The following is a 27,727-nucleotide window of genomic DNA, read 5'->3' as shown; positions in this document are numbered from 1 at the left end:
TTCAAGGAGCTTAAAGTTTTAATAAGAAATAAGAAATAATTGTCTGATATCCTTGCATGGCCACACAATAATGGGAGGCAAATGCTTTCACTTGATGAGACATAAAGCACTGTGTGTAACATGGGGGACATCTTGCATTTGGCAGAAAATTTTCCCACTGGTTTACATTGCAAACCTTCATTTTCTTCTTGAGATATCCAAGAAGGGTACACTGGGTGTTCTGACCCGAATGTTTCATGCTTTTATGACTGCTAGTCAGTGAATTTGCACCTTCCTCCCGCTTCCTCTTTCGTGTGCATCACTGCATTACTACCCCACTCTCCAACGAAGTAATTCAGTGGTCTCCAACCCTGGTCCTCGAGAGCTACTGTCCTGCAGGTTTTCCAACTATCCCTGCCCTTCCAGTTTCTGACTGGCTGAACACACTTGATGCAGGTAATCAGCAGTTGGTAGGGAAGGGATATCTGGAAAACAAGCAGGACAGCGGCTCTCGAGGACCAGTGTTGGAGACCACTGCAGTAATTCTGCTCCAAGATCAGCCCATGGCCTTATAGTTAAGCTAGTGTTAACTTAGTGATAGTGTTCACCTTTGACAGGATTGAATATGTTCAGGGCTGAGCTCAAAAACCCTAAATGATTATGGCCACTGGGCTCCACAGACTATTACACTGGTACTGTGTGGATAGTCCTATGAGAACAACTGTCATTTTGTTAATCAGATCACCTCCTGTCTGAAGATACGCCAACTTGATGGTGTTCAAGGTCACTTACTCTGGATGACTTTTGTAAACAGAGCCATCCACTCCTATTGTGGTACGCAGCTTCTCAGTTCCTTTGTTATCCCGGATCTGCCGTAGCACTGCAGCTAGTGCAGCAGCACATAAATGCGCAGCCCGTGTGGACACTATCTGACACACCCTCTGAGTGCCTATGCAGTCCTCAACTGTAGGGTCCAAACCCAGGTCTCGAAGCACCTTCTCAGCACTTGCCAGACCTTCCTCATCTCTGTAGGTATTACCAGAAAGAAATCACAATCAGTACAACTTCAACTGCTGATTGCGACCCTAAACAGCGGGTTATGTAAATGAACAGCTGGACGGATAGTCACTGTAAAATTGTCAAAGATATGCCAAGGAAGTGTTTGAGCTATTAATTTGTACACACAGACTTGAAAACAGCTCATATAATACTTTTCTTTGAAGCTACTTGTTTACTCATGGTGCAAGATTAATGGCTAAACCCAAAGTTTCTGCAACTGTCAAACTGTGACAAAAATGATGCAGTGTTTTACAGCAAAGTGTAAACACTGATATTTACTAGTATTTTTCTCATTCTTGAAAAAAATGAACAAATATCTTTATTGTATTGTATTATCTGTATTGTAATCACTACAGTTAAGGTACTTGTGTGATATGATAAAAATATTTTGTAACAAAGGTCATATATCAGTACAATCCTTATGGTGGACCCTTGCCTGACCCTCTAGAGGGCAGTTACAGAAAGAACTCCCAGGTTTATGGAAAGGTTGAAAACATTAACAGTACCCTCTATCTGAAAATGTTTGTATCAGCACCATTTTAAAATGACAGCATGGCCTGACTGCATCTAACTTGAATGGTCTACAAGTATGACAGTATTAATTCAATTTCATGTTTATGCAAAGTAACCTTTTCATCCTTTTTCACTTATTTTAAGTACAGTGGGGCAAATAAGTATTTGATACACCACCGAGTTTTCCCACTTACAAGAAATGGAGAGATCTGTAATTTTCATTGTAGATACACCTCAACTGTGAGAGACAGAATCTAAAACTTGAAAAATCAGCAGTGTATCAAATACTTATTTGCCCCATTATAGCTATTTCTGTATCGTGACATAGTTTCCTGTGAGTTTCTCATTCAAACATATATACAAACTAACTTGTCGTTCTCAATGGCGTAGATGTATTTTGTGTTGAAGCTTTCAGTGGTGAGGAGCTCTGCTGTAGTCTTGCCCTGGAACAGCAGATGTTCTTTGGCCATCCTCACCAGGATAAGGCGGACCAGTTCCCCCATGTACATCCCACTGATCATTTTTTCAAACCTGCAAACCAACACAAAATAAAAAAGTAAAAACAACGTCACACTTGTATTTACTAAAAACAGTCATCAAGAAACCAATTGAAGTCATATCTAAACTGACCTACAAGACCATTATCTTGACATTATCTTAACATTATCTCCACATGCACAAACACAAATGGAGGAAACTGAGAACATAATTGAACTGAATTTTTGACATGTATTAAACTAATGAATTCAGGGTTTCAGATATACAGGTGCATCTCAATAATTCAGAACATTGCAGAAAAGTTCATTAATTTTAGTAGTTCAAGCAATGTCAATCTATAGAGCAGCACATATCTAATCTGTTTCATTATTTTATATGTATTTTCCATACATGTATTTGACACTAGGCCCGAATTACCTAAACATTTTTTAAACCATAGCCTTTCCTGCAGCCAGCATCACTTTGAATAGCTTGTGTAGACTGGTGATCTGTACCTGTCACCCAATGTCAGCTGGGTCTGACTCCAGTCCATCCCTACAACCTTCTACAGAACAAGCAGTACAGCTGATGCATGAATGGATTTGTTTCAGAGAATTATACACAGCTGTTTCTATCTTTTAACTTTAGTATATTTTTTATTATCACTTCAATAGATTTGAAGTGATAACAGATAAATGATTCATTCCAAATGGCAAAACTTTTAATATTTTAATTTTGCCTAATTTTTCCTTTATTGGGGGGACTTTTTGAGTTACTGGGTTTAGGTTAACTAGTGACTCTGAATTGCCCATAGGTGTGAGTGTTTGTCTGTCTCTGCATGCCCTGTGACAGTGATCTGCCCATGGTGTACCCTGCCTCTCACCCAATGTCAGCTGGCATTCACTCCAGCTCCCTGTGACCCTGCATGATCCAGGGTAAGATGCTGATGGATTCACACTTAGATCTAGTAACAGGCAATTCACAGTCAGCCTAACTGTAGATGTCTCGAAAGCAAGCCAGAGCACCCTTGCTGCTATGAGGAAATAATGCTAACCACTGCACCATCATGCTACCCCAGTGTTATATCAAAATCTGATTAATACAATGACTTAATGGTAAATAGAAAGAAAGGCCTATATCTAATACAAACTGAAGAAATTTGCTGAATAAAACAAAGTCACTACTGGGAGATGTTTTATGCAATATCAAGTCTGATAAGTTCAACAACACTTACAGCTGCTTGCCAGGATTTAGTGAGCCTGCATCTAAATCCTGGTCAAAATCAGTGCGCAGATCATCCAGGGCACCATCATCTCCAAAAGCACCCCACTCCGTATTAACACACATTCGCCCATCATCACTATCCATTAGGTCAATGTTCCTCATTTGCTCCATGTAGCAGGCATTGGTTCCCGTTCCTTGAGAGAAGTGATGTTAGCACAATAGTTACTTTCATCCAAACATACGACAGAAAATTTAAAAACTTGATTGCAGTGTTTAGACCGATTTCTAAGCTCCCTTTTTTAATCAAATGTTTTAGAATAATTGGTTACAATTCAGCTTTTACAGTGTATCTGGTAAAATGACCTCTTTTCCAGTGTGGTTTTAGACAACAATGCACAAACTGAAATCATACTTTTGTTCCCCACATCCTCAGAACCCTCTGAGTCTTGGATGTGTGTTTAGAATAAAATATAATAGAATTTATTGCCAATTAGGAAAAAACTTAAATGGTCAATTAAAAAAATGAAAAATTAAAATTAAAAGCTCAACCGTAAAATGCATGGATTACAACATCAAAATTCAGCCCAACAAAATCATCATTCAACATTGCAACACCGGCATTCAACACAGCAACAACATTAACATTCAGCAGAACTGGCATAACCGGTAAAATATATATAAATTAGTTCTGCAGCGATCCATTATTTTTGGAGTCGAGTATTCTACTGAATATTTCCGTGATTAATCGAGTAATCAGGTAAAATAGATTTTTGCATTTTTAAACGTTTCCACAACATAACTTTAGACCTAAGCTATACCTAGTCATCCATATTAACTCGCGAGATTACACAACTACATCCATTCTAACTAGAGCTGCTGAGTTTATCTTAATTAACAATCACTCTAACATCAACGTTGTCGTCACCAGAGGATGCTGATTAGAAGACAGGCACTAACGTTACCTTTGCGTCAGCTCCGCTGGGTGAGCCAGTCTGGTTCACAACTGGATGCTTTAGGAGTTAGCTTATTTGGTGCATTGTTTACTTGCAGTTTAACATGAATTATTAATTTAGTTCACTACTTCATGTTTCCAACTGGATGCTTTATATTCAGATGTTGAAGCATTGATGCAGTGCTGTTGTGGTTTGCCCGTTCTACTCTACAATACATACATTGCACCATGTTGTCATCTTTTTTAAGTCTGAAACAACCCCAAACGGTAACGGACAGTTTCACTCTCTGCCATAGCGCCAACTTTTGATACTGAAATGTGTTGTACAACAGTGATTACAGTCAAAGATCCCAATGATAGTAATTAAAGGAATCCTTGAGGAAGAGAATTTTCTCTGAGCATTATTGTAATCGAATTCCTTGATTTCCTCAAGGATTCGCTACAGCTCTACTATAAATAAATGAAAGAGTGAAAAAAGAGTTAAAAGTATTGTCCATTCAGAAGGAGTTGGTGCATGTTTGCATTCAGCAAAGTTATAGCTTTAGGTATGAAACTGTTCTTGAGTCTATTGGTCCTGGCTTTGCAGCTTTGCACAGATGGTGACTGGGGTGTGAGATGTCCTTGATGATGTTTCTTGCTCTGGTGAGGCAGCAAGAGTGGTAGATGTCATCCAAGGTGGGCAGAGGGTGGCCAATAATTTTCTGTGCTTTAATTCACCACCCTCTGCAGCCCCTTCCTGTCTGTCTCAGCTCAGCCTAAAGTTGCTCACACACAGGATGGGCTTTTACTGTCAAGGGCCTCTTGACTTTGGAACAACCTGCCCAATGGTTCCAAATGTACTAGCAGTTAGATGTTTTTCTGTCACAACTGGTGACCTCTCTTCATCCTCTGCCCCCCATACATTTGGGGTACCACAGGGTTCTATTCCTGGCCCTCTTCTCTTGTACATTCTCCTTCTGGGGTTAATATTTAATCAGTACAACCTCTCCTTCCACTGTTGTGTTGATGGTCTACAAATATACCTACCGCTGAAGCCTAATGGGACTAAGGCACTACAGTCACTGTCTGATTGTCTTAAAGACATCAAACTCTGGCTGTTACAATTTGTTTTTCATTTAAATGAAAGTTGACAGATAAAAGCAAACTTCTTTCAGCTTCACCGATTGCCTAAAGCGAAGCCTTTTCTTTCTTGTAGTGACCTTGAAAAGCAATTCATGTTTTCATCAGCTCCAGGCTTGATTACTGTGATATTAACTATGTTTGTGTTAATCTCACCTCCCTTTATTGCCTGCAACTGATCCAAAACGCTGCTCACCTTCGATTTTTTATCCTCCTTGTTCAGTCAATTTCCAGTTATGCTTAAATGCAATGCATCAACATGTATTTTAATTGATTGATTTTACATATCTTGATAAACTTAAATTTACTTTTTTCACTTTTTTCCTTACGTCTGTATATGTATGCACTTATTGTCTCACGCACCCACACTAGCACTCTCTCTCCCCTCGGCCTTTTCTTAATGCTGTTGCTGCTCATTAGTTCATGTTAAATCTCCAACAGTTGCCTTCCCAAACCTAACTGATATACATTCACAGTTAGACTGGACTCACCTACAATGAGGCCAATTTCACAGTGCTGATCATCATAGCCACAAGTCATCATGGTTCCCACTGTGTCATTGACTACTGCCACAATGTCGATGTCAAAATCCTGCAGTGAGATTTAATTCAGTTATAGAAATTATTACTAGCACAGACATTTTAGCAAATAATACTAGGTATACAATTCCCGATGTACAGGTACAACAACTATTTCCAGTGACAAATACACACAATCAAGTGGGTCGACAGGGACCATACAGCACTCTAAAAAGTCTGGTTTTGTTTTTAGCATAAAACTGTGTCCATAGAAAGAAACACTATTTTAAAACGGAGGAGTCAGCATTATGGCAAACAGGATGGTATCAACATCTCTGTCCTTAGAGCTCATAGCATCATCTCACTTAGTGCATGGTGGCCATCACACACTATGCTTGGACTCACGTATTATTGACACTGCTGCCTATTCACTACTAAAGCGAGGTTGTGGACCACGATAACAAAATGGCTGTGTTCAAACACTGGTGGGAAATGCCGCCTCCAGCATTACTGTGTTTGGAGACGCATCCCTGATCAGATTTAGGAGCATCTCCAATGCCCTGGTGCATGTCAGCAAGTGCTGTCACTATTGCTTTTGAGCTTATTTTGCAAATTTCTCAAAAGCTACAATTACAGAGAATCACAACAGCAATGCCCTTCATCTGAATCAAGTCCTTTAGTTCTTTCAGGTCCAGCATAATAACCATCTGACCTTAATTTGTAGACCAAATTATAGTCAGATTGTTATTATGTTAGATTTTTTTACAACCTCATAACCACAGAGTAAATGGAGATTGTACCAATAAGGCAAAAAATAAAGATATCTAGGTCTTTGTAAATTTGCACACTTTTGATAATGTATGAAATGAATGAAGGTATTAAAATAACACATAATGATCATTTGTACACTCACCCCTCTTTTTTGGATGGCTTTTCTCAGAAGGCTAACGACATCTTTTCCTTCTACTCCACCTGACTTAAAGCCTTTGGTCCAAGACATCAAAACACTCTGTAAATATGAAAATAATGACATGGGACAGAGTTGAGACTATATACCCTTCTCATCTAAGCCATCTAAGCCGTAATATATATTTCAACAATTAATTCATAACACACTGTCCATAGTAATCATGTTGACCTCACAAATAACAATCTCACTGACATTTTTCAAAAAATGGCAGAAACTACCATGCAAAAGTAACAAATATATTTTATAATCCTAGTAAAAATATATACAGTATCTCACAGAAGTGAGCACACCCCTCACATTTTTGTAAATAATTTATTATATCTTTTCATGTGACAACACTGAAGAAATGACACTTTCCTACAATGTAGTGAGTGTACAGCTTGTATAACAGTGTAAATTTGCTGTACCCTCAAAATAACTCAACACACAGCCATTAATGTCTAAACCGCTGGCAACAAAAGTTAGTACACCCCTAAGTGAAAATGTCCAAATTGGGCCCAAAGTGTCAATATTTAAGTGCCAATATGGTTCACTACTTTGCTCTCTGCCACAGCGCAAAATTTTGATACTGAAATGCGTTGGGCGACGGAGATTATGGTCTGTGTGGAACAATGATCCCTAGGCAGAGCAGGTCAGATAATGTAAGTGACAAAAATTAAACAAATTGGTATTCACTGCAGCTCTACTATCAAGTGATCTAAAAACTTATACGTATTAAACTTGTTTGATGGAAAAAAGAAAACGTTACTTCCATCCTTCAGATTAATTAGTCTTAAATCCAGATTAACACTGCTCTAATCAGAAGCTTAAACCTTCTATGTCACATAGTGCTCAGACTGTGCCATGGGACTATGACTTTGGTTGGTCTTATTGGGCAGGCCCCCAGACCAACCAAAGTGACCTGACCACGAAGGATGCAGTCGGACAAGCCCACAGAGGGACGGCCTGAACCTCAGTAAACTTGATCCCAGTGGGAAGTAACTATGGGTGTACTGATTGTCTTAAACTTATTTCAGCTGGTCTCCCTAGTTACCAGTTAGCTTCCTCCTAAACATTTATACCTCAGACTCAAATCTGAACATAAATTGATTTCAAAATCCCTTTTCCACCACTAGGAAATCACCTGTTTATATAGAATTTCTGAGGTGTTTTAATTCATTAGTTTATCCAATTTGTTTGAATTTTCCCTGTTTTCATCCTTTGTAAATAGTTGAATAAATCTTTAAAATACATATATGACTGGCATCATGATCATGATTGGTTGATAAGCCATCAAGGGATCTGGTGCCCTGAAATTATGAAAATTGTTTATGATATTTATAATTCAGAATCCAGACATTATAAACATTATTATGCTCACAACTGTTGATTAATTAACAGGCATTGTTTTGTGAAAAAGGATTTTCCATCCTGAATACTCCAGCTCAAAAGGTACATAGTTGTAAAAGCATGTTATTGTTCTTCTGTAATATTTCACCAGTGTTTTCATTGAAAAGATGGCAATGACCATGTTTTACATATGATTCTGTTATTGTACTTTTTGGCCTCAAACTTTTTTTTTACTACTCTGGCTTGTCCTGTGACTTATACGACAAAGTGACTTATAGGTGTATATTTACAATAATTTTGTTGAGTAGTCTCTAGCGTTAGATGGCACTCTTGACTCAGTCGAAGATAATATTAAAAAGGCTTATGTTAATGCTAAACTCTAACTCCTAGTGTAACACAAGTGAAAATGTTGCCCAAAATAAAGAGCTATACTGCAGACTTCAAAGTGCAGGTAATAAAGTCTGCAGCTGAAACACAGTTTGGAGTGAGTGTCGGGATTCAGGCAACACAAGAGAGGAGGAGGACACACTGTTTCGTCTCCCCCCACCCCGATGTTGGCACAGTTGTTTAACGTTATTTGAAACGGATGAATTTCATAATACACTTCTGCTTGTTGTTATGCCAACCATACATTCTTTATAGGTTAATTTAAAACTACGATTAGCATAATTAGAAATGCAACTTGTACACCAAAGCAACTTTATATGTTGTTGTTTTTGCTAAATGCGACTTATACTCTGGTGCGACTTATAACCCGGAAAATATGGTACTTGAAAATGACAAAAGAACTTTTACATGACTCACCTCATCCAACTTAGTCTGCTGACAAGGAAAAGAGAAGGTGAAGCCCAGAGGAAGTTTTTTATCCTTTATTCCCATCTTGTCCACGAAATGAGCCAGACAATCAGCTATGTGATCAAACAACTATAGGACAGAGAAAAGGTCAGATTTCTTATTAAAGAAGACTGAAGAAATTGCAGGTTTTATACTGTGCATGCAAAGTATGCACATAAACAGAGTATACCAGCAGTGTAGACCTTGTTCATGTAAGCTCTGATATGGTAAATGGTCTTATATTTGTATAGCGCTTTTCTACACTCAAGTGTACTCAAAGCACTATTACACTATTTGTCCATTCACACAAACACTCATACATTCATACACCAGTGGAACAGCCACCGGGGGGAAATTGGGGTTCAGTGTCTTGCCTGTGGACCATGGAAGCCAAGGATCAAACCACCAACCCTCTGGTTCGTGTTCGACCTGCTCTACTTCCTGAGCCACAGCTGCCCTGTTGCATAAAGAATACTGTAAAAGCTTTTTCTCACAGCATGATGGTGTGGACTCTTCAAATAAGCACAATAAACACACATTTCAAAGAAGCTACAGTACTTTAAATGCTCAGTGTCATATAAAATGATGTTATTGGGGAAAAAATGTATCATTGTTATGAAACATTTTGAAAGTGAAGTGAAAGTGACTTATGTGGCCGAGTATGGGTCACCATACCAGGAATTTGTGCTCTGCATTTAACCCATTCCAAAGTGCACACACACACCGCGAACACACACCCGGGCAGTGGGCAGCCAGTGCTGCAGCACCCGGGGAGCAGTTGGGGGTCTGGTGCCTTGCTCAAGGGTCTCACCTCAGTCGTGGTATTGAAGGTGAACAGGGCGCTGGCTATTCACTCCATGCCACCGACAATTCCTGCCAGACTTGAGAGAATTTCTGAGATCATTTTGTGACCTATACCTCTAGTGACCTATATCTCTATACCTTGATCAGAATTTGGATATAATTTACTATAATCCCATGTGCATGGAAGGTTAGAATAGGGTTAGAAACAGAAATTATTACCTTTTTATCCTATTCCATGTTCTACCGCTTTATCTGGGGCCGGGTTGCAGGGGCAGTGGTCTAAGCAGAGATGCCTAGACTTCCTTCTCCCTAGACACTTCCTTCAGTTCTTCCAGGAGTATACAGAGGTGTTCCCAGGCCAGCTGAGAGACATACTCCCTTCCAGTGTGTCCTAGGTCTTCCCCGGAGCCTCCTCACGGTGGGGCATGCCCCGAACACCTCCCCAGAGAAGCGTCCAGGAGCACCCGGAACAGATGCCCGAGCCACGTCAGCTGGCTCCTCTTGATGTGGAGAAGCAGCGGCTCTTATCCTCCCGGGTGACCTAGCTCCACACCCTGTCTATAAGGGAGCGCCCAGCCACCCTGCAGAGGAAACTCATTGCAGCCACTTGTATATGAGATATTGTCCTTTTGGTCATGACCCAGAGCTCATGACCATAGAGGGTAGGAACGTAGATTGACTGGTAAATTGAGAGCTTTGCCTTTTGACTCCGCTCCTTGTGCACCACAACAGACCGGTACAACGGCCACATTGCTGCTGCCGCTGCACCATCTGTCAGTCTCATGTTCCATTCTTCACTCACTCATGAACAAGATCCCAAGATACTTGAAACTCCTCCACTTGAGGCAGGGTCTCTTCCCTGACCTGGAAATGGCAGGCGACCTTTTTCCAGTTGAGAACCATGTCCTCGGACTTAAAGGTGCTCATTCTCATCCCAGACACTTCACACTTGGTTGCAAACCATCTCAGTGCATGCTAAAGGTCCTTGCTCGATGAAGCCAGCGGGACAACATCATCTGCAAAGAGCAAAGATGCAGTCCTGTTGTTCCCCTACTGGACTACTTCCAGCCCCTGGCTGTGCCTAGAAATTCTGTCCATAAAAATATGTCTTTCTTACTGTCGGCAATGTGAACCAGGCTCCTGCTCCATTCTTATAGAGAATGGACAGCCTTTAGCAAAAGGCCCCGAACCCCATACTCCCAGAGCACCTCCCACAGGATGCCACAGGGGACATGATTGAATGCCTTCTCCTCAAAGCACATGTAAACTGGTTGGGCAAACTCCCATGAACCCTCAAGCACCCAGGAGAGGGTATAGAGCTGGTCCAGCGTTCCACGACCAGGACAAAAACCACATTGTTCCTCCTGAATACGAGGTTCTACTATCAGCTGAAATCTCCTCTTCAGTACCCTGGCATAGACCTTCCCGGGTAGGTTGAGGAGTGTGATACCCCTGTGGCTGGAACACACCCTTCGGTCACCCTTCTTGAAAAAAGGGACCACCACCCTAGTCTGCCAGTCCAGAGGTACTGTCCCTGATCACCACGCAATGTTGCAAAATCGTGTCAGCCAAGACAGCCCAATAACATCCAGAGACTTAAGGTACTCAGGGCAGATCTCGTCCACCCCCAGTGCCTTGCCACCGAGGAACTTCTGAACCACCACAGTGACTTTGGCCCAGCTGATAGATGGATCAGACTCCGAATCCTCAGCCTCTGCTTCCTCTATGTAAGGTGTGTCGGTGGGATTGAGGAGATCTTTGAAGCATTCCTTCCACCGACCAACAATGTCCCCAGTTGAGGTCAACAGCTCCCCTCCTTCACTGTAACCAGTGTGGGCAGAGCACTGCTTCCTCCTCCTGAGTCGCCAGTTAGTTTGCCAGAATTTCCCAGACCCGACTTTTTGCCTACACCACCGCCTGGGCTGCTGCACACTTGGCCTGCCGGTGCCTCTCAGCTGCCTCAAGAGTCCCACAAGCTAACCAATTATTACTTAAGAAAAAAATGAAGAAAAAATAAATAGGCAAGAGGTACAATTTTTTTTCGTAGAAGAGTATGATTTTAATGTGTGTTTATTGTGCTCCCCCATATAGGTTTCAACATTATTTAGAAGATATGTTCAAAATTCCACTTCCTTGGAGCCAAGTATATAAATGCTTCCAACAAGACAAATGCTTTTAAAAGAGGCTTAGATAATGTTAAAAAATGTTGATTTAGAATGAGGAGATTGGTGGATGTTTTTATTTAGGTATTGTCTTCACATTATTGTCTTCTATGAATAAATTAAAAGGATGGTTAGCAGTACATTTGATATTTAATAATAATACTTGGTGATTTAAGTAGTGGATGCCCTCTTGTATGGAGGACCAAAAATGCCAAAATGAAATAAATAAATAAATCATAAAATAATTAATTAAATCTGTCATTAATTACATGTTGAAATAAATAAAAGCGCCAAATATATATATGTACACACGCACACGCACACAACACACACACACACACACACACACACACAGGCTAGAAAAAATTTGGAAACACACACATTTATGTATTTTTATTATCTTTTGTTGGTTGAATCAATTCAAACGGTCACAAAACACAAAAAATGACCAGCTATTCATTTTTAACCATATTTGAGCACAGAATAATGGTCAAAAACCGCCCTTTGTAATAATAATTGCCTGACAAGCCATCACTGAGTTTTCCAGCAGCTACTTTTTGCTCCAGATAATTCTTACACAACTGGGCAGAATGCTTGGGGGCACTGTCTTGCTGAAAAATGAAAAATGCCTTTTCAGTATGAAGTGGTATCCAGGCTGATTGACAATGCTTTGCACACGATTCAGATCACCCACTCTCCCATTGTCAAAGCATCCCTAGATCATCACATCCATACTTCACTGATGGTGTTAGGCAGGCATCCATCAGCTCTGCGAGACGCTTCTATCCAAACACCTCAAACTTAAACTCATTAGTCCATAAGACTTTGTCCTAGCCATCTAAAGACTAATCTTTGTGCATCTGACCCACTGCAACCTTTTCTTCTGATTTGCCAAACTTAACAGGGTTTTTCCTTGGCAACTCTGCCCATGAGGCCAGGTGACCTGAGTCTCCTGTGCCTGTTTGTGCACACTGGTTTCTCTCATTTTATTCAACAATGCAGCCAGTTCAGGAGAAGTGATACGTCTGTTTCTCAAGGCGGACACACGTAAGTACTTGGACCTCTTCTTGGGCAGATGTGCACTTGGACCTTCCACTCCATCTGCTCTTCTGATTGTAACATGTCACTGGAGACTATGGTGTACACCTTTAAAAAAAAATCTTTAGTTTCTTGGCTATATCTCATAGAGAATAACCTTCCTTTCTCAAGACACGGAGAGACTTATGCATTTCTAAGTACAGCTATTTTTGTTTGGCTATTTAGTTCTAATTTACACTGAAAATGATAGGTCACTCTTGCTATGGAGAACTAAATATAAACTCAATTTGTTGGTTTACTAGTCATGAGCTTATTCTAAGAAATATTTTAACAACTAGGAGGTCCTGCATGATCAATTTAAGAGCATACAATCTTGAGTTTCTGGAAAAACAGAGATGTAAAGGCTTCAAGTTTAACACTGGTTACATACTTATAAATAAGGTCTTTGAGTCCCAAGTCCGGGTAAATGCAGAGGGCTGTTTTCAGGAAGGGCGTCCGACATAAAATTTCAGCCAAATCAAACATGCCAATCACAAATATGACTTCCATACCGGATCGGTCACGGCCTGGGTTTACAATGACCGCCACTGGTACTGTTGTCCTACAGGGTGCCAGTGGAAATTGGACTACTGTTGGTCGCAGAAGGAGAGGAAGAAGGCGTGTTGGTAGGCAAAGAGAGAAGAGGAAGGGTAGGAGTATAGGACTTAGAGTAGGGACTTTGAATGCAGGAACTTTGTCAGGGAAAACTAGAGAGTTGGCTGATATGATGGACAGAAGAAAGGTGGATATCTTGAGTGTTCAGGAGACCAGGTGGAAAGGTAGCAAGTCCTATAGATTAGGAGCAGGGTTCAAGCAGTTTTATCATGGTGTGGATGGAAAGAGGAATGGAATAGGAGTTATCCTGAAAGAGGATTTTGCTAGGAATATTCTGGAGGTGAAGAGAATGTCAGATTGGGTGATGAGTCTGAAGCTGGAAGTTGAAGGTGTGATGTTGAATGTTGTCAGTGGTTATGACCCACAGGTAGGATGTGAGTTAGAAGAGAAGGAGAAATTCTGGAGGGAGATGGATGAGGTGATTCAGGGTATCCCTAGTAGTGAGAGAGTGGTGATTGGGGCAGACTTCAACGAACATGTTGGAGGGGGAAACAGAGGTGACGAGGAAGTGATGGGTAAGTTTGGTATGCAGGACAGGAATGCAGAAGAACAGATGGTGGTAGACTTCGCAAAAAGGATGGAAATGGCTGTAGTGAACACATTTTTCCAGAAAAAGGAGGAGCATAGGGTGACATATAAGAGGAGGCAGGAGTGCACAAGTTGATTACATCCTGTGCAGACGTTCCAACCTGAAAGAGATTGGTGACTGCAAAGTAGTGGCTGGGGAGAGTGTAGCCAGACAGCATAGGATGGTGGTGTGTAGGATGACTCTGGTGGTGAGGAAGATGAAGAGGACAAGGGCAGAGCAGAGGACCAAGCGGTGGACGTTGAAAAAGGAAGAGTGTTGTGTGGGTTTCAGGGAGGAGCTGAAACAGGCTCTGGGAGGTCAGGAGGTTCTTCCAGATGACTGGACAGCGACAGCTAAAGTGATCAGGGAGACAGGTAGGAGGGAACTTGGTGTGTCAACTGGAAAGAGGAAAGCAGATAAGGAGACTTGGTGGTGGAATGAGGAAGTTCAGGAGTGTGTTAAGAGGAAAAGGTTAGCTAAGAAGAAGTGGGACACTGAGAGGACAGAAGAGAACAGACAGGAGTACAGGGAGATGAAGGTAAAGTGAAGGTAGAGGTGGCAAAGGCCAAACAAAGGGCATATGAGGATTTGTATGATAGGTTGGACTCTAAGGAAGGGAGAGGTGGATTTGAACAGGTTGGCGAGGCAGAGAGACAGAGATGGGAAGGATGTGCAGCAGGTTAGGGTGATTAAGGACAGGGATGAAAATGTGTTGACAGGTGCCACAAGTGTGCTGGAAAGATGGAAGGAATATTTTGAAGAGTTGATGACTGAGGAAAATGAGCACAGAGTAGAAGAGGTGACTGTTGTGGAGCAGGAAGTAGCAAAGATCAGTAAGGATGAAGTGAGGAAGGCGTTGGAGAGGATGAAGAATGGAAAGGCAGTTGGTCCTGATGACATACCTGTGGAGGTATGGAAGTGTTTAGGAGAGGTGGCCGTAGAGTTTTGGACTGGGTTACTTAACAAGATCTTGGAGAGGATTCCTGAGGAATGGAGGAGAAGTGTACTGGTGCCCATCTTTAAGAACAAGGGAGAGGTGCAGAGTTGTGGAAACTACCGAGAAATAAAGCTGATAAGTCACACAATGAAGTTATGGGAAAGAGTAGTGGAGGCTAGGCTGAGGTCAGAAGTGAGCATTTGTGAGCAGCAGTATGGTTTCATGCCAAGAAAGAGTACAGTAGATGCAATATTTGCTTTGAGAATGCTGATGGAGAAGTACAGAGAAGGCCAGAAGGAGCTGCATTGTGTCTTTGTAGATTTGGAAAAAGTGTATGACAGGGTGCCGAGAGAGGAGCTGTGGTTTTGTATGAAGTCTGGAGTGGCAGAGAAATATGTTCGAGTGGTGCAGGACATGTATGAGAGCTGTAAGACAGGGGTGAGGTGAGGTGTAGGGGTGACAGAGGAGGTCAAGGTGGAGGTCGGACTGCACCAAGGATCGGCTTTAAGCCCCTTCTTGTTTGCTGTGGTGATGGACAGGCTGACAGATGAGGCTAGACAGGAATCTCCGTGGACCATGATGTTTGCAGATGACACTGTCATCTGTAGTGAGAGTAGGGAGCAGGTGGAGGAAAATCTAGAGAGGTGGAGGTTTGCTCTGGAAAGGAGAGGAATGAAGCTGAGCCGCAGTAAAACAGAGTACATGTGTGTAAATGAGAGGGACTCAAGTAGAACGGTGAGGTTACAGGTAGTAGAGGTGAAGAAGGTGGAGGATTTTAAGTACCTAGGGTCAACAGTCCAGAGCAACGGAGAGTGTGGAAAAGAAGTGAAGAGACGTGTGCAAGCAGGTTGGAACAGGTGGAGGAAAGTGTCAAGTGTGATGTGTGACAAAAGAGTGTCAGCAAGAATGAAAGGAAAGGTGGACAAGACAGTGGTGAGACCAGCAATGTTGTCTGGTTTAGAGACAGTGGCACTGAGAAAAAGACAGGAGGCAGAGCTGGAGGTAGCAGAGCTGAAGATGTTGAGGTTCTCTCTGGGAGTGACGAGGATGGATAGGATCAGGAATGAGGACATCAGAGGGACAGCTGATGTTAGATGTTTTGGAGAAAAAGCCAGGGAAGCCAGATTGAGATGGTTTGGACATGTTCAGAGGAGGGACAGTGAATACATTGGAAAAAGGATGCTGAGGTTAGAGCTGCCAGGAAGGAGGCCTAGAGGAAGACCAAAGAGGAGGTTCTTGGATGTAGTGAAGGAGGACATGAGGATTGTTGGTGTGGGTGAGGAGGATACAGAGGATAGGGTTAAATGGAGGCTGATTATTCGCTGTGGCAACCCCTGAAGGGAGCAGCCAAAAGGAAAAGAAGATATATATATATATATATATATATATATATATATATATATATATATACACACACACACACACACACACAGTGGGTACGGAAGGCATTCAGACCCCTTTATATTTTTCACTCTTTGTGTCATTGCAGCCATTTGCCAAAATCAAAAAAGTTCATTTTATTTCTCAATGTACACTCAGCACCCCATCTTGACAGAAAAAACTAGAAATGTAGAAATTTTTGCAAATTTATTAAAAAAGAAAAACTGAAATATCACATGGTCATAAGTATTCAGGCCCTGTGCTCAGTATTGAGTAGAAGCACCCTTTTGAGCTAGTACAGCCATGAGTCTTCTTGGGAATGATGCAACAAGTTTTTCACACCTGGATTTGGGGATCCTCTGCCATTCTTTCTTGCAGATCCTCTCCAGTTCTGTCAGGTTGGATGGTGAACGTTGGTGGACAGCCATTTTCAGGTCTCTCCAGAGATGCTCAATTGGGTTTAGGTCAGGGCTCTGGCTGGGCCAGTCAAGAACGGTCACAGAGTTGTTCCGAAGCCACTCCTTTGTTATTTTAGCTGTGTGCTCAGGGTCATTGTCCTGTTGAAAGGCGAACCTTCGGCCCAGTCTGAGGTCCTGCGCACTCTGGAAGAGGTTTTCTTCCAGGATATCTCTGTACTTGGCCACATTCATCTTTCCTTCAATTGCAACCAGTCGTCCTGTCCCTGCAGCTTAAAAACACCCCCACAACATGATGCTCCCACCACCATGTTTCACTGTAGGGATTGTATTGGGCAGGGGATGAGCAGTGCCTGGTTTTCTCCACACGTACCGCTTAGAATTAATGCCAAAAAGTTCAATCTTGGTCTCATCAGACCAGAGAATCTTATTTCTCATAGTCTGGGAGTCTTTCATGGGGTTTTTGGCAAACTCTATGCAGGCTTTCATGTGTCTTGCACTGAAGAGAGGCTTCCATCCGGCCACTCTGCCATAAAGACCCGACTGGTGGAGGGCTGCAGTGATAGTTGACTTTGTGGAACTTTCTCCCATCTCCCTACTGCATCTCTGGAGCTCAGCCACAGTGATCTTTGGGTTCTTCTTTACTCTCTCACCAAGGCTCTTCTCCCACGATTGCTCAGTTTGGCTGGACAGCCAGGTCTAGGAAGAGTTCTGGTCGTCCCAAACTTTTTCCATTTGAGGATTATGGAGGCCACTGTGCTCTTAGGAACCTTGAGTGCTGCAGACATTCTTTTGTAACCTTGGCCAGATCTGTGCCTTGCCACAATTCTGTCTCTGAGCTCCTTGGGCAGTTCCTTCGACCTCATGATTCTCATTTGCTCTGACATGCACTGTGAGCTGTAAGGTCTTATATAGACAGGTGTGCGCCTTTCCTAATCAAGTCCAATCAGTTTAATTAAACACAGCTGGACTCCAATGAAGGAGCAGAACCATCTCAAGGAGGATCAGAAGAAATGGACAGCATGTGAGTTTTCTACATTTCTGTTTTTTTCTGTCAAGATGGGGTGCTGAGTGTACATTAATGAGAAATAAAATGAACTTTTTTGATTTTGGCAAATGGCTGCAATGACACAAAGAGTGAAAAATTTAAAGGGGTCTGTGTCAGGATCCATGTTCTGAGTTCCTGTTTTGTGCTTTTATTTTGTAGGTTCCTTTAGGATTTGGTTTTGTTTTGTCTTTTTCCATTTTACTTTGACCCATTTAGTCGATTGTTTTTACCGGTGCCTCGTTTGTGTTCTTTCCTTTATATTCCTTTGTTTAGTCTCAGTTCCTTGCTAGATCATCTGCTCAACATGCTTTTGTTGCGATCCCTGCCAGACATCTTTTGATTACCAACTGCCCAGACTTGCCTTGCCTTTTCCTTTTTGAGATTTTGATCATGGACTGGTTTTTGTTCTCCCCAAGTTTAAGTTAAGTTACCTACCTCTGTTTTGTATGTGTTTTACCATGTCTTGTCTTCCTGCTTAGCTCACTGGTGTTCATGTTTAGTCCCTCTTGTTCATGCTTTGTCTCCCTCGTGTTTAGGTTTGCCTTGTTCATGTCTTAGTTTTGTCGTGTGTCTCTTGCTTGGTCCTTTTAGTCTGTGTGCTGGTTTGTGTAAGTCTGGTGTGTCCCTGAGGTGTGTGTGACCCCAGGCCTTTAACCTTGTCTCTTTGTGTAAGTCTGGTGTGTCCCCGTGGTGTGTGTGTGACCCCAGACCTTCGACCCTTGTCTCTTTGTGTAAGTCTGGTGTGTCCCCGTGGTGTGTGTGACCCCAGACCTTCGACCCTTGTCTCTTTGTGTAAGTCTGCTGTGTCCCCGTGGTGTGTGTGACCCCAGACCTTCGACCCTGGTCTCTTTGTGTAAGTCTGGTGTGTCCCCGTGGTGTGTGTGACCCCAGACCTTCGACCCTGGTCTCTTTGTGTAAGTCTGGTGTGTCCCCGAGGTGTGTGACCCCAGGCCTTTGACCTTGTCTCTTTGTGTAAGTCTGGTGTGTCCCCGAGGTGTGTGTGACCCCAGACCTTCGACTCTTGTCTCTTTGTGTAAGTCTGGTGTGTCCCCGAGGTGTGTGTGACCCCAGGCCTTTGACCTTGTCTGTTTGTGTGAGTCTGGTGTGTCCCCGACGTGTGTGTGACCCCCAGGCCTTTGACCATGTTTGTTCCCCCTCGGTGAGTGTGACCTTGACCCTCTTGTCTCGTCTCCTTGGTTTGTGTTGTTTCATCCCTCTCGCTGTTGTAACTATGTCTCTTGGGTTCTATGTTCATGTTTGGGCTTCCTTTGAGTTTTGTGTTTCCTTCCGAATAAACTTCGTTTTTGAACTTGAAGTACCAGAGTGGGCACTCATTGGTCCGATTTCTAACCCCCTCAGCACCAACTCTGAAAGTCTGAATACTTTCCGTACCCACTGTACATATATATATGGGGAACACCAAGACATTCTTGCATGTTCACACTAAAATGTATAAAAATGAATAGCAAAACAGAAAAGATATGACTTTTCATTCATCTGTAACAATTTAATCATTAGATAAACCATCTAAAACTTTTTTAAAAACCTGTATATACATATGCACACACGGACAAATTGTATACACATACACACATAGACAGAAAGTGATTCGATATTGATATAGATATATAAATAAAGAGTGAGAGAGAGAAATAGTAATAGTAACACTCATTGTTTTGTGTCGATTAGAATGAGGGTCACCATGTACACTTTGTACATATGATCTCAACATTTAATGACTAGTGTCATGTAATAGGTTACAATAAAATGGTGTTGTGTACAGTACGTATTAGCTCTGTGTAATGTACAGTATAATGCTTCTTACCTCTGTCCCACTGCCTCTCATTATGTGTTCAGGAACGGCATAAATCTGACTTTCCATTTCCACCTTTTGCTCTCCATTAGCCATGACTTTAACCAGGAGCACTCTGAAGTTGGATCCACCAAGGTCAAGAGCGAGGAATTCACCTTGTTCTTTGAACAAAATACAAAACAAAAATTATAAATCACATATAAAAAACACACACACACACATTCAATATAGAATTAAAGAGTTCTGCCCTCAAAAAACATGAGACAAGCATTGATTTTAATGTAATTATTTCCATTAGCCAGGATACTCTTCTTTTTCCCTTTTTACTGGTGCATCGTAGTACAGCAAATATGCCCATAAATCTATGCTCAATAGCCCATAATGGCAATTGTAAAAAATGTTTTTATAAATGTTTGCATTTGTTTTTGTTTGTTCTTAGTCAAATTCATTCTGTTTGCTTTAATTATGATTTTTATGTGTCTGAAACATAATGGAAATCAAGCAGTGGAAAGCTGTATTGACTGGACATAGAACAACATACATCCATCCATCATCTATACCCTTATTCCTATTTAGGGTCACCAGTCCATCACATGGCCACATGAAGAGAAACAACATACACTCACACTCACTCCTATGGACAATTTAGAGACACCAATCAACCTGACATACATGTTTTTGGACTGTGGGAGGAAACCAGAGTACCTGGAGAAAACCCACACAAGCACAGGGAGAACATGCAAACTCCTGATGGGTTTCGAACCAGGAACTTTCTTTCTGTGAGGCAACAGTGCTAACCACTCATCCACTCAGCTGTCTAGAATGACACACAGTTGTGTCCATAACGTTTCACAATTCACACTGCATTTCCAGACAAAAACCAAGTCACTGAGTTCAACTGAACTCTCTGTAGACCTGCATGACAAAACTGTTGGGAGACCTTCATCAGAGCAAAAAACATTGTATAAAATAATTTGTATACGTTTATGTGTTCCCAAAAGCACAATGGCCTTAATAACTGCAAGTGAGCTGTCCAGCCAAACTGAATAACCAGGCTGAAGGGCAACCCAACCCATTAACAGCACCTCAGAAGTCCTCTGCAGACATGGGCAAACCTGGTGGAAGGACGGCCATCTCAGCAGATCGCGGAAGTCATTTTGTTTGTTTGTCACACAGTCACTATTGTGTTGTACTTGGTAAAGAGTGAACTACATACAACAACCATCATCCCATCATTTTGCTGCACAGTAGTTGCTGCAAGTAATAAATGTACAAGTCTTGGGGTTAAGGAAATTCATAATGTGGTGCATGTGTGTTCAGTGGATGCACTTTTTATAAAGGTTTCCTATGTGAAAGTGGTACCTGTTCCATCAGGCGTGGAGCGCACAAATGTAGGCAGCATCTTGACAGCAGCTGTGGGGTTGGTGTCTCTGCACAGGCCTTTGTCCATTTCTCGTCGAAATCTTATTGACACATCCATCAAAGTCTCATCTGACAGCTGAAGATGTTGCAGGTATTTGTCCACCTAAAATATTATGGAGAGGTGAAACAGTTGCATTTAAGGTAAGTAATTAATTTAAATAGTGAACACATTGTCATTACAATTAACAAAATAAACTAACCAACAGCAACATGAATGTTAGTGGCAGGTTGTACCTGAAACAGAAACTAAACATTTTTTGTTCACTCAAAAGATGTTTTTCTTGAATTCGTGATATACAGCTGCTGCCAGCTGTAACTGTCAACTTTACCTAATCTAGGAAGAATGGAAATAGAATATCCAGCCACAGTATTTAAAAGGCAGCCAACAGTGTAGTGCAGTCTGGGCAACACATCATTATGGTAAATAAAAAGTGCTCTGCAAAATGGGTTAGCTCAAGATCAGACACTTTTCCTGCTGCTCCAGTATCAGTATGTCCGTCTCTCCCCAATTTACACTTTTATTTTGTTTCCAAAATTGGAGAGATGTTTCCATTTCAAGGCCACATTTTGGAAGCAGTAATGTCATGAACTTTAGACCTGTCAAGAAAAAGTTTTGACAGGCACTAACCAAAGAAACAGCCAGTCACAAGAGCATCAAAAGCAATGTTTGCATTGCTTGACAAAACTCAATACAAGGGTTATGGCTCAGAGGCCTGGAAGCAATTGACATTTAAGGCAATAGGTTTTACAATAAAACAGTGCGTACACTGAAGGTTTAACAGAAAAGATTGTGAGGTATTGTCCATTTTCATACACAGCTGACACGATTTCAAACCAGATTTTTTCCCACCTGTTCTTATGGCATTCAAAAATGATTAATGACATGTTTTTCCCTGACAAAGCAAGTTTGGGATAAAAATGTAAGCCCATCATTCACCAAGTAACAAAATGTTGTTTTTTTTGTTTCCAATGACAATTTACTTTGTACAAAAGTCAGCATTTAATCTGTCCATCTTACATCATTTCAGATTTCTGAGAACGGTTGGAAGTGGCAACAGCACAAATCAAAGCTTAAATTCACAACACAGGTATATTTTCCACAACAGTATGACACAGAAAACTTGTTTCCTTGTTTTAAATGTGTACATTAATTAATTAATCCCAAGAGAATTTCTTCAAATACCATCAACTTATTCCACTGCACATAAAATCACAGCTATACAGTATATCTAGTGCATGTTAGCAGCCACAGAGAAAGCATCAGTTTTGAAAATATTGGATGGATGAATTTTAGAGTAGTGGAAAAACTGAATTAGTCCACTGGAATGACAGAAAGGAAAATAAAGTGATTACAGGCACAAACAACATCACAACTGGATAAATGAGTTCCAGTCAACCATTATTCAGAAAGTATCAGAAAACTGTACTTAATAAAATCAAAGAAAATTAAATAGGTAAACAAGCGTGACAACCAGTGACATGCAGTGTAGTATCATAGGATTAAGGTGTTTGTAAAGAGTTTTACATTGTGGCAGTTTTGACTTGTCAGTGCAGGAAAAAAATTCTTTCCCATTCTTCTGGCATGCCCATTCCCCAGACTCTGAACCTGGAGCAGCAAAATGAAATTCAGCAATCATTTTATCATTTAGACATTTGTTTTTCCAACTACATGTAAAAATATTTTCTTTGAAAAAGATTTGTTGTCTCTTCTGCGAAATGCATTTATTCATATTCAAAAACTGAATCTGCAATTAATGTAAAAAGGAAATTAATTTCTTCTGAAAAGTGAACAGAATAAACAGAATGAATCCATGCGTGTGTGTGTGTGTGCGTGTGTGTGTGTGTGAGGGGTTAACGTGTATGATGAACAGCAGTCTAACTGTTAGGCATGACTACCAATTTGGAAAGAGGCTAGAGCTTAACACTTTGTTGTCCCAAATGTTGTCATAGACGTCCCTGCCCAGTGCCGTGATCCGTGTCCGTGAACCATTTCTATTGCAGGTATTTAAACATGTTAAAGCATGTATACAAGAAAAGCACACATCCCATTAGTGACACCAATTATTTATGTCAAGCTATCATTTACAAAACTCTGTGCATGCTGACCTGTGACATGGCATTCTGGGCCACCTAAAGTATTAAAGAAACCTAACCTCATTCCACCTGATCTATACTGTACCTGCTATGAGAAGTCAGAAAGTCTGCTGTGGAAAAAAGCCTACTGTTCCCACCCATAGTGTCCATTAAATGGGAACTGCATATACACAGATCGTCAAATAAAACGTTACACAACTTAATTAAAGAACAGTTTAATCCAAGCACAATAGTTTAAATCCCTGTGAAGTCATGTTAGGCCATTTTGTAGTGCTTGACCATGTAACAGTCTCACTGTGTGTCTCTTCACAAGCTTCAGTCCTTGGGGTGCTGTGGTCCTGCAGTTAGAGCTGTCAGCAGAGCACCCAGGCTGGTCAGCGGCATTTGGACCCAGCTAACACGGAAACCTCTCATTCTTCATTTATTACATGCTAGTTTCCGGTCTGCATGCTCGGGCCCCCACAAACACAAACACAAACACAAACACAAACACACACCCATCGTGGCTGAAACCGCCCCAGCCAAGGGTCTGACTCCAGTACTCACTTTGTGCTCTTGGTCTTCATGGAGCTCGGGACAGTAATGAGACAGAGGACTTGAGGGTAACATCGTTACTGATGTGTGGCAACTTCTGTCCGGCCTGTCCTCCTGCTTTAAACAAAGTTTACCTACTAAGACGACAACTTCTTCGAATAACAAACTCAAAAAGAAAAAAAATTCACCTAAAGTTTGGTTTTGTGTCTAAAACGTGCGGATTAAAACTGTTGTTAAACCGGAGTCGTATTAGGAAAATGTCCAGCTTCCGCAACTTTGTCGTTGGTTAACGTCATCTCGAGTTCATGGCGCTGATTGGCTACAGAGGAAGTGAGGCGTGGCCTCTCCCTGTCAGTGAGGAGGATGGACAAATTAACCCTACAACTAAAACCCTCTGTACACTCTGCAACCTGTTTAGTTTGGTTAACTGCTCGTGAATGTGTCAATATAACTTACATTTATTATGATGAATAAAGTTTATATTATCTTATTTATCTTATCGTATCTAAATCCATGTTTGGAGATCTAGTCTAAGATCCGCTTCCCTACGTTCAATTTTCTGCTTTTCATTTCTCTGCTTTTGTTTGCAGTAATCACTTTGCAGATTATGGTTTTACAGGCAAAATATATGATCAACTTAAAAAATATGATGCGTGTTACTGCGGGTTACACTAGCCAACTATATATAAAGTGTAAATTAAGTAGTTAAAATTATCATAACATAACACAACACATGTTGTCATTCATAGTTTGATATTGTTTTGTATTGCTTGTAATGGTTTGATTACAAAGAAAATCCCCAGTTTGAGATTGCTCAGGGAACCTCAGACATTTTGTGACCAAAACTTCTATCATTCGTCACTAAAAAAGAACAAGTCATGCATGAACTGTTGTTAAGACGGTCTCTGTGCTGGTCACACTCTTCAGCACATACTTGAAAGCATGACAGGACACCCCTCGTGATAAAATACGCAGTGATCCAGGTATCATATGAATACCTATTTATAGGCTGAGCTTTAAAGTTTGGTTGAAGGGGTGGTAGCAATCGAAAAGAGAAAATAGCTGTGACTAGAGGGTTCAGATTGAAATGCATGAATCAAATGAAAAGACACTATAGACATACAGACAAGTAACAAAGGAAAAACATGAATACTTGACCCATACAATGAGGGGTTACAGTAGCGCTGTGTCAAAATTCTCAGGGGGGCATTTTGTCTGCATGGTTTGGGTCCACTTGTCCCCTTAGAGGGAAGGGTCACTGAAAATCACACAGAGTTGTTCTGAGTGATTGGCTTTGTCCTATGATGAATCATTTCACCCTGATGGTTGCTCCCATCCATAAAGCGTGAGGGGTCACTGAATGGTTTTATGAGTATGACAGTTATGTGAGTCATATGCTGCAGCCTTCACAGTCACCAGATTACATCCCAACTGAACACTTATAGGAGATTTTGAAACAATGTGTTAGCGCTTTCCATCATCATCATAAAAACACAGAACAAGGGAATATTTGGCAGCATGTGATAGTCCAACACCTTATTAAGGCACTGTACTGTAAGTTTTTTCTTTCATTTGTCATCTGTATGCATGTTTAGACAAATGCATTGAACTTCATACATACCAGATACTTTTATATTCTTCTCTTGTGCAAAGTCTTTCATGTTAGGTCTAATTTGTTATTTTTAGGGTAGTTTGAATCTTATAGCCAGGCAACAGCAACAACCTTTGACAGACTGACAGAAACAGATGCTGCACATGCCTTCAAGTAGCAGCACAATGTACCAGTTTTCTAGGGCTGCTTCTGCTGGTGAGAGCTTCCTGTGGCCCTAGTGAAATAATAGAAAGAAATGTTGCTCTTCTGGAAAACAATCTATCACCGTATAGATTTAAAATGCATATGCAACTGAAGTGTGACGATTCCAGAATAAGACTCCCGGAGAGGGAGTCTTATTCTGAAAGGACAAGAAGGCTGCAGTACCTTACTCGCATGAGATTGACTAATTAGCCTAACGCTTTGCACCTGTGCAGACTCTCTGCTTAAATGGCAGACACCGGGCAGCAACAAGCTGCCAGGTTGTCTGTTGACATTGCTAACAGATCACAGTGCTATTGTTTTCAGTGACGCACCGATTTTCCTCGGAGAAAGGACGGAATCCCGCTTTCCCTGGGAGAGGAGTTTTGGAGAAGAGTGAGAGGAGAGACTCAGCGATTCCTGTCTTCTTACCGACCCAGCGTCTCCACGCCACGTTAACCGACGGAGGTGGATCGGGGGGAAGAAGGGACGTTTTCGCTCCTTCCAGACCTACAAAACCAGGTGTGCTAACCTCGGCGAAACAAAGCTTCACACTGACGGCTCATCACTTCCTTCCTCTCCAAGTTTCATGAAGAACGTAGGGAGAGGACATCGAGGGAGCTACAGTGACGTCATCCACGGAGTTCTCTGACTCTGTTAAGTACTACTACCATTGAAGGGACTCTGACGCCAAGGAAGGTCGGACCGAAGATTACCCCTGTCTTCCTTGGGCTGAGCTTCCACATAGACTCAATATCGATCATTCAATATTTGATCTCTGTAAATAAATACTTTATTGAACTTTGCATTGATTCCTGGTTCTTTGAGTGGAGAAATCCGTGACCCAAAGCACTACTCACCAAAGATCATGACAGAACAACCTGGCCAAAGGTTGGGTCGCGGATCCTCCACCCAGGACCCATGGAGATCTGGAGTAGAATCCGCCATAGTAAGTCATGAGGAGAAATTGGGAAGGATTTCCCAATCGGTGGATCGGATGACGGACCAGCTGACTCAGCTGCTACAACGCCTCCCTCGCCCGGAACCTGCAGCAACCCCGCTCCCTGAGTCTCAGACTACAACTCGTTTTAGCGAAGGAGGGGAGTTGAAGTTGGCTACGCCTGTTCGTTATAACGGAGAGATAGGAGAGTGCCGTACCTTTTTGACTCAGTGTGAGATAAACTTTTCTATGCGACCGTCAAGTTTCCCTACTGAACAAACCAAGGTCGCTTATGCTCTTTCACTATTGGGGGGCGAAGCCGCTAAATGGGGAACGGCTGCATGGAGACGCCGAGCTACCTGCTGCACATCGTTCGCTAGCTTCAGTGAGCATCTCTTACAGATATTCGATCCGGTCCGACCAGAGGTCGAGGCTACCACTCGCCTGGCTCGGCTAAAGCAAGGTAACGGTTCTCTCCGAAGATATATCATCCAGTTCCAAATGTTGGCGGAGGAGAGCCCTTGGGGAGCGCCCTCTCTATATGACCATTTTTATTTAGGACTAAATGAGCGGTTAAAGGATGAATGGAAGACCGCTTTCAATACCCCCTCGGGCCATTATGAATATTTGGTGATGCCATTCGGCCTCACTAACGCCCCTGCAGTTTTCCAAAACCTGGTGAATGATGTGCTTGGAGACATGATTAATCGATTTGTCTTTGTATATTTGGATGATATCCTTGTGTTCTCCAGGTCTGAGACCGAACATTCCCAGCACGTACGGGCGGTTCTGCGGCGCTTGTTGCAGAATCGGCTATACGTCAAGTTAGAGAAGTGTGAATTTCACACCACGCTGACCTCGTTTCTTGGGTTCGTGATCCGACCGGGAGAGATCACAATGGATCCGGATAAGGTTCGAGCAGTTAGAGAGTGGCCAGTACCCGCCTCTAGAAAACAGCTACAGAGTTTCCTGGGATTCGCAAACTTCTACCGGCGCTTCATCAAGAACTACAGTGGGGTGGCAGCACCCCTACACCGTCTCACCTCCTCCAAGGTACGGTTTGGATGGACTCCAGACGCCCAGGAGACATTTGACAAGCTCAAGGAACTGTTTACCACCGCCCCCGTCCTGAAGTTCCCAAATATAGACTT

General features: G+C 41.9%; 1 protein-coding gene across 2 annotated transcripts in view; it reads right to left on the bottom strand.

The window, feature by feature from the left end:
• hk2 (hexokinase 2) overlaps window positions 1–24,140 on the bottom strand; it is a 38,994-nt gene extending 14,854 nt beyond the window's left edge. The window contains exons 1-9 of one of the 2 annotated variants that reach the window (XM_026321209.1): window positions 23,857–24,140; window positions 21,157–21,319; window positions 19,807–19,955; window positions 8,945–9,064; window positions 6,755–6,850; window positions 5,815–5,914; window positions 3,263–3,446; window positions 1,921–2,082; window positions 772–1,005 (exon numbers count right to left, since the gene is read on the bottom strand). In XM_026321209.1, the coding sequence (XP_026176994.1) occupies window positions 772–1,005; window positions 1,921–2,082; window positions 3,263–3,446; window positions 5,815–5,914; window positions 6,755–6,850; window positions 8,945–9,064; window positions 19,807–19,955; window positions 21,157–21,319; window positions 23,857–23,919 (1,271 nt within the window). In that variant the 5' untranslated portion in view covers window positions 23,920–24,140. The remainder of the gene's footprint in view (window positions 1–771; window positions 1,006–1,920; window positions 2,083–3,262; window positions 3,447–5,814; window positions 5,915–6,754; window positions 6,851–8,944; window positions 9,065–19,806; window positions 19,956–21,156; window positions 21,320–23,856) is intronic. The other variant, XM_026321210.1, reaches the window with a different exon arrangement.
• Window positions 24,141–27,727: the final 3,587 nt, after the last annotated feature.

This window comes from Mastacembelus armatus, chromosome 9 (assembly GCF_900324485.2).
Source record: "Mastacembelus armatus chromosome 9, fMasArm1.2, whole genome shotgun sequence".
Lineage (NCBI taxonomy): Eukaryota > Metazoa > Chordata > Actinopteri > Synbranchiformes > Mastacembelidae > Mastacembelus > Mastacembelus armatus.
The sequence above is the reverse complement of the archived record's forward strand: the minus strand, read 5'-3'. Positions and strand labels throughout refer to the sequence as shown.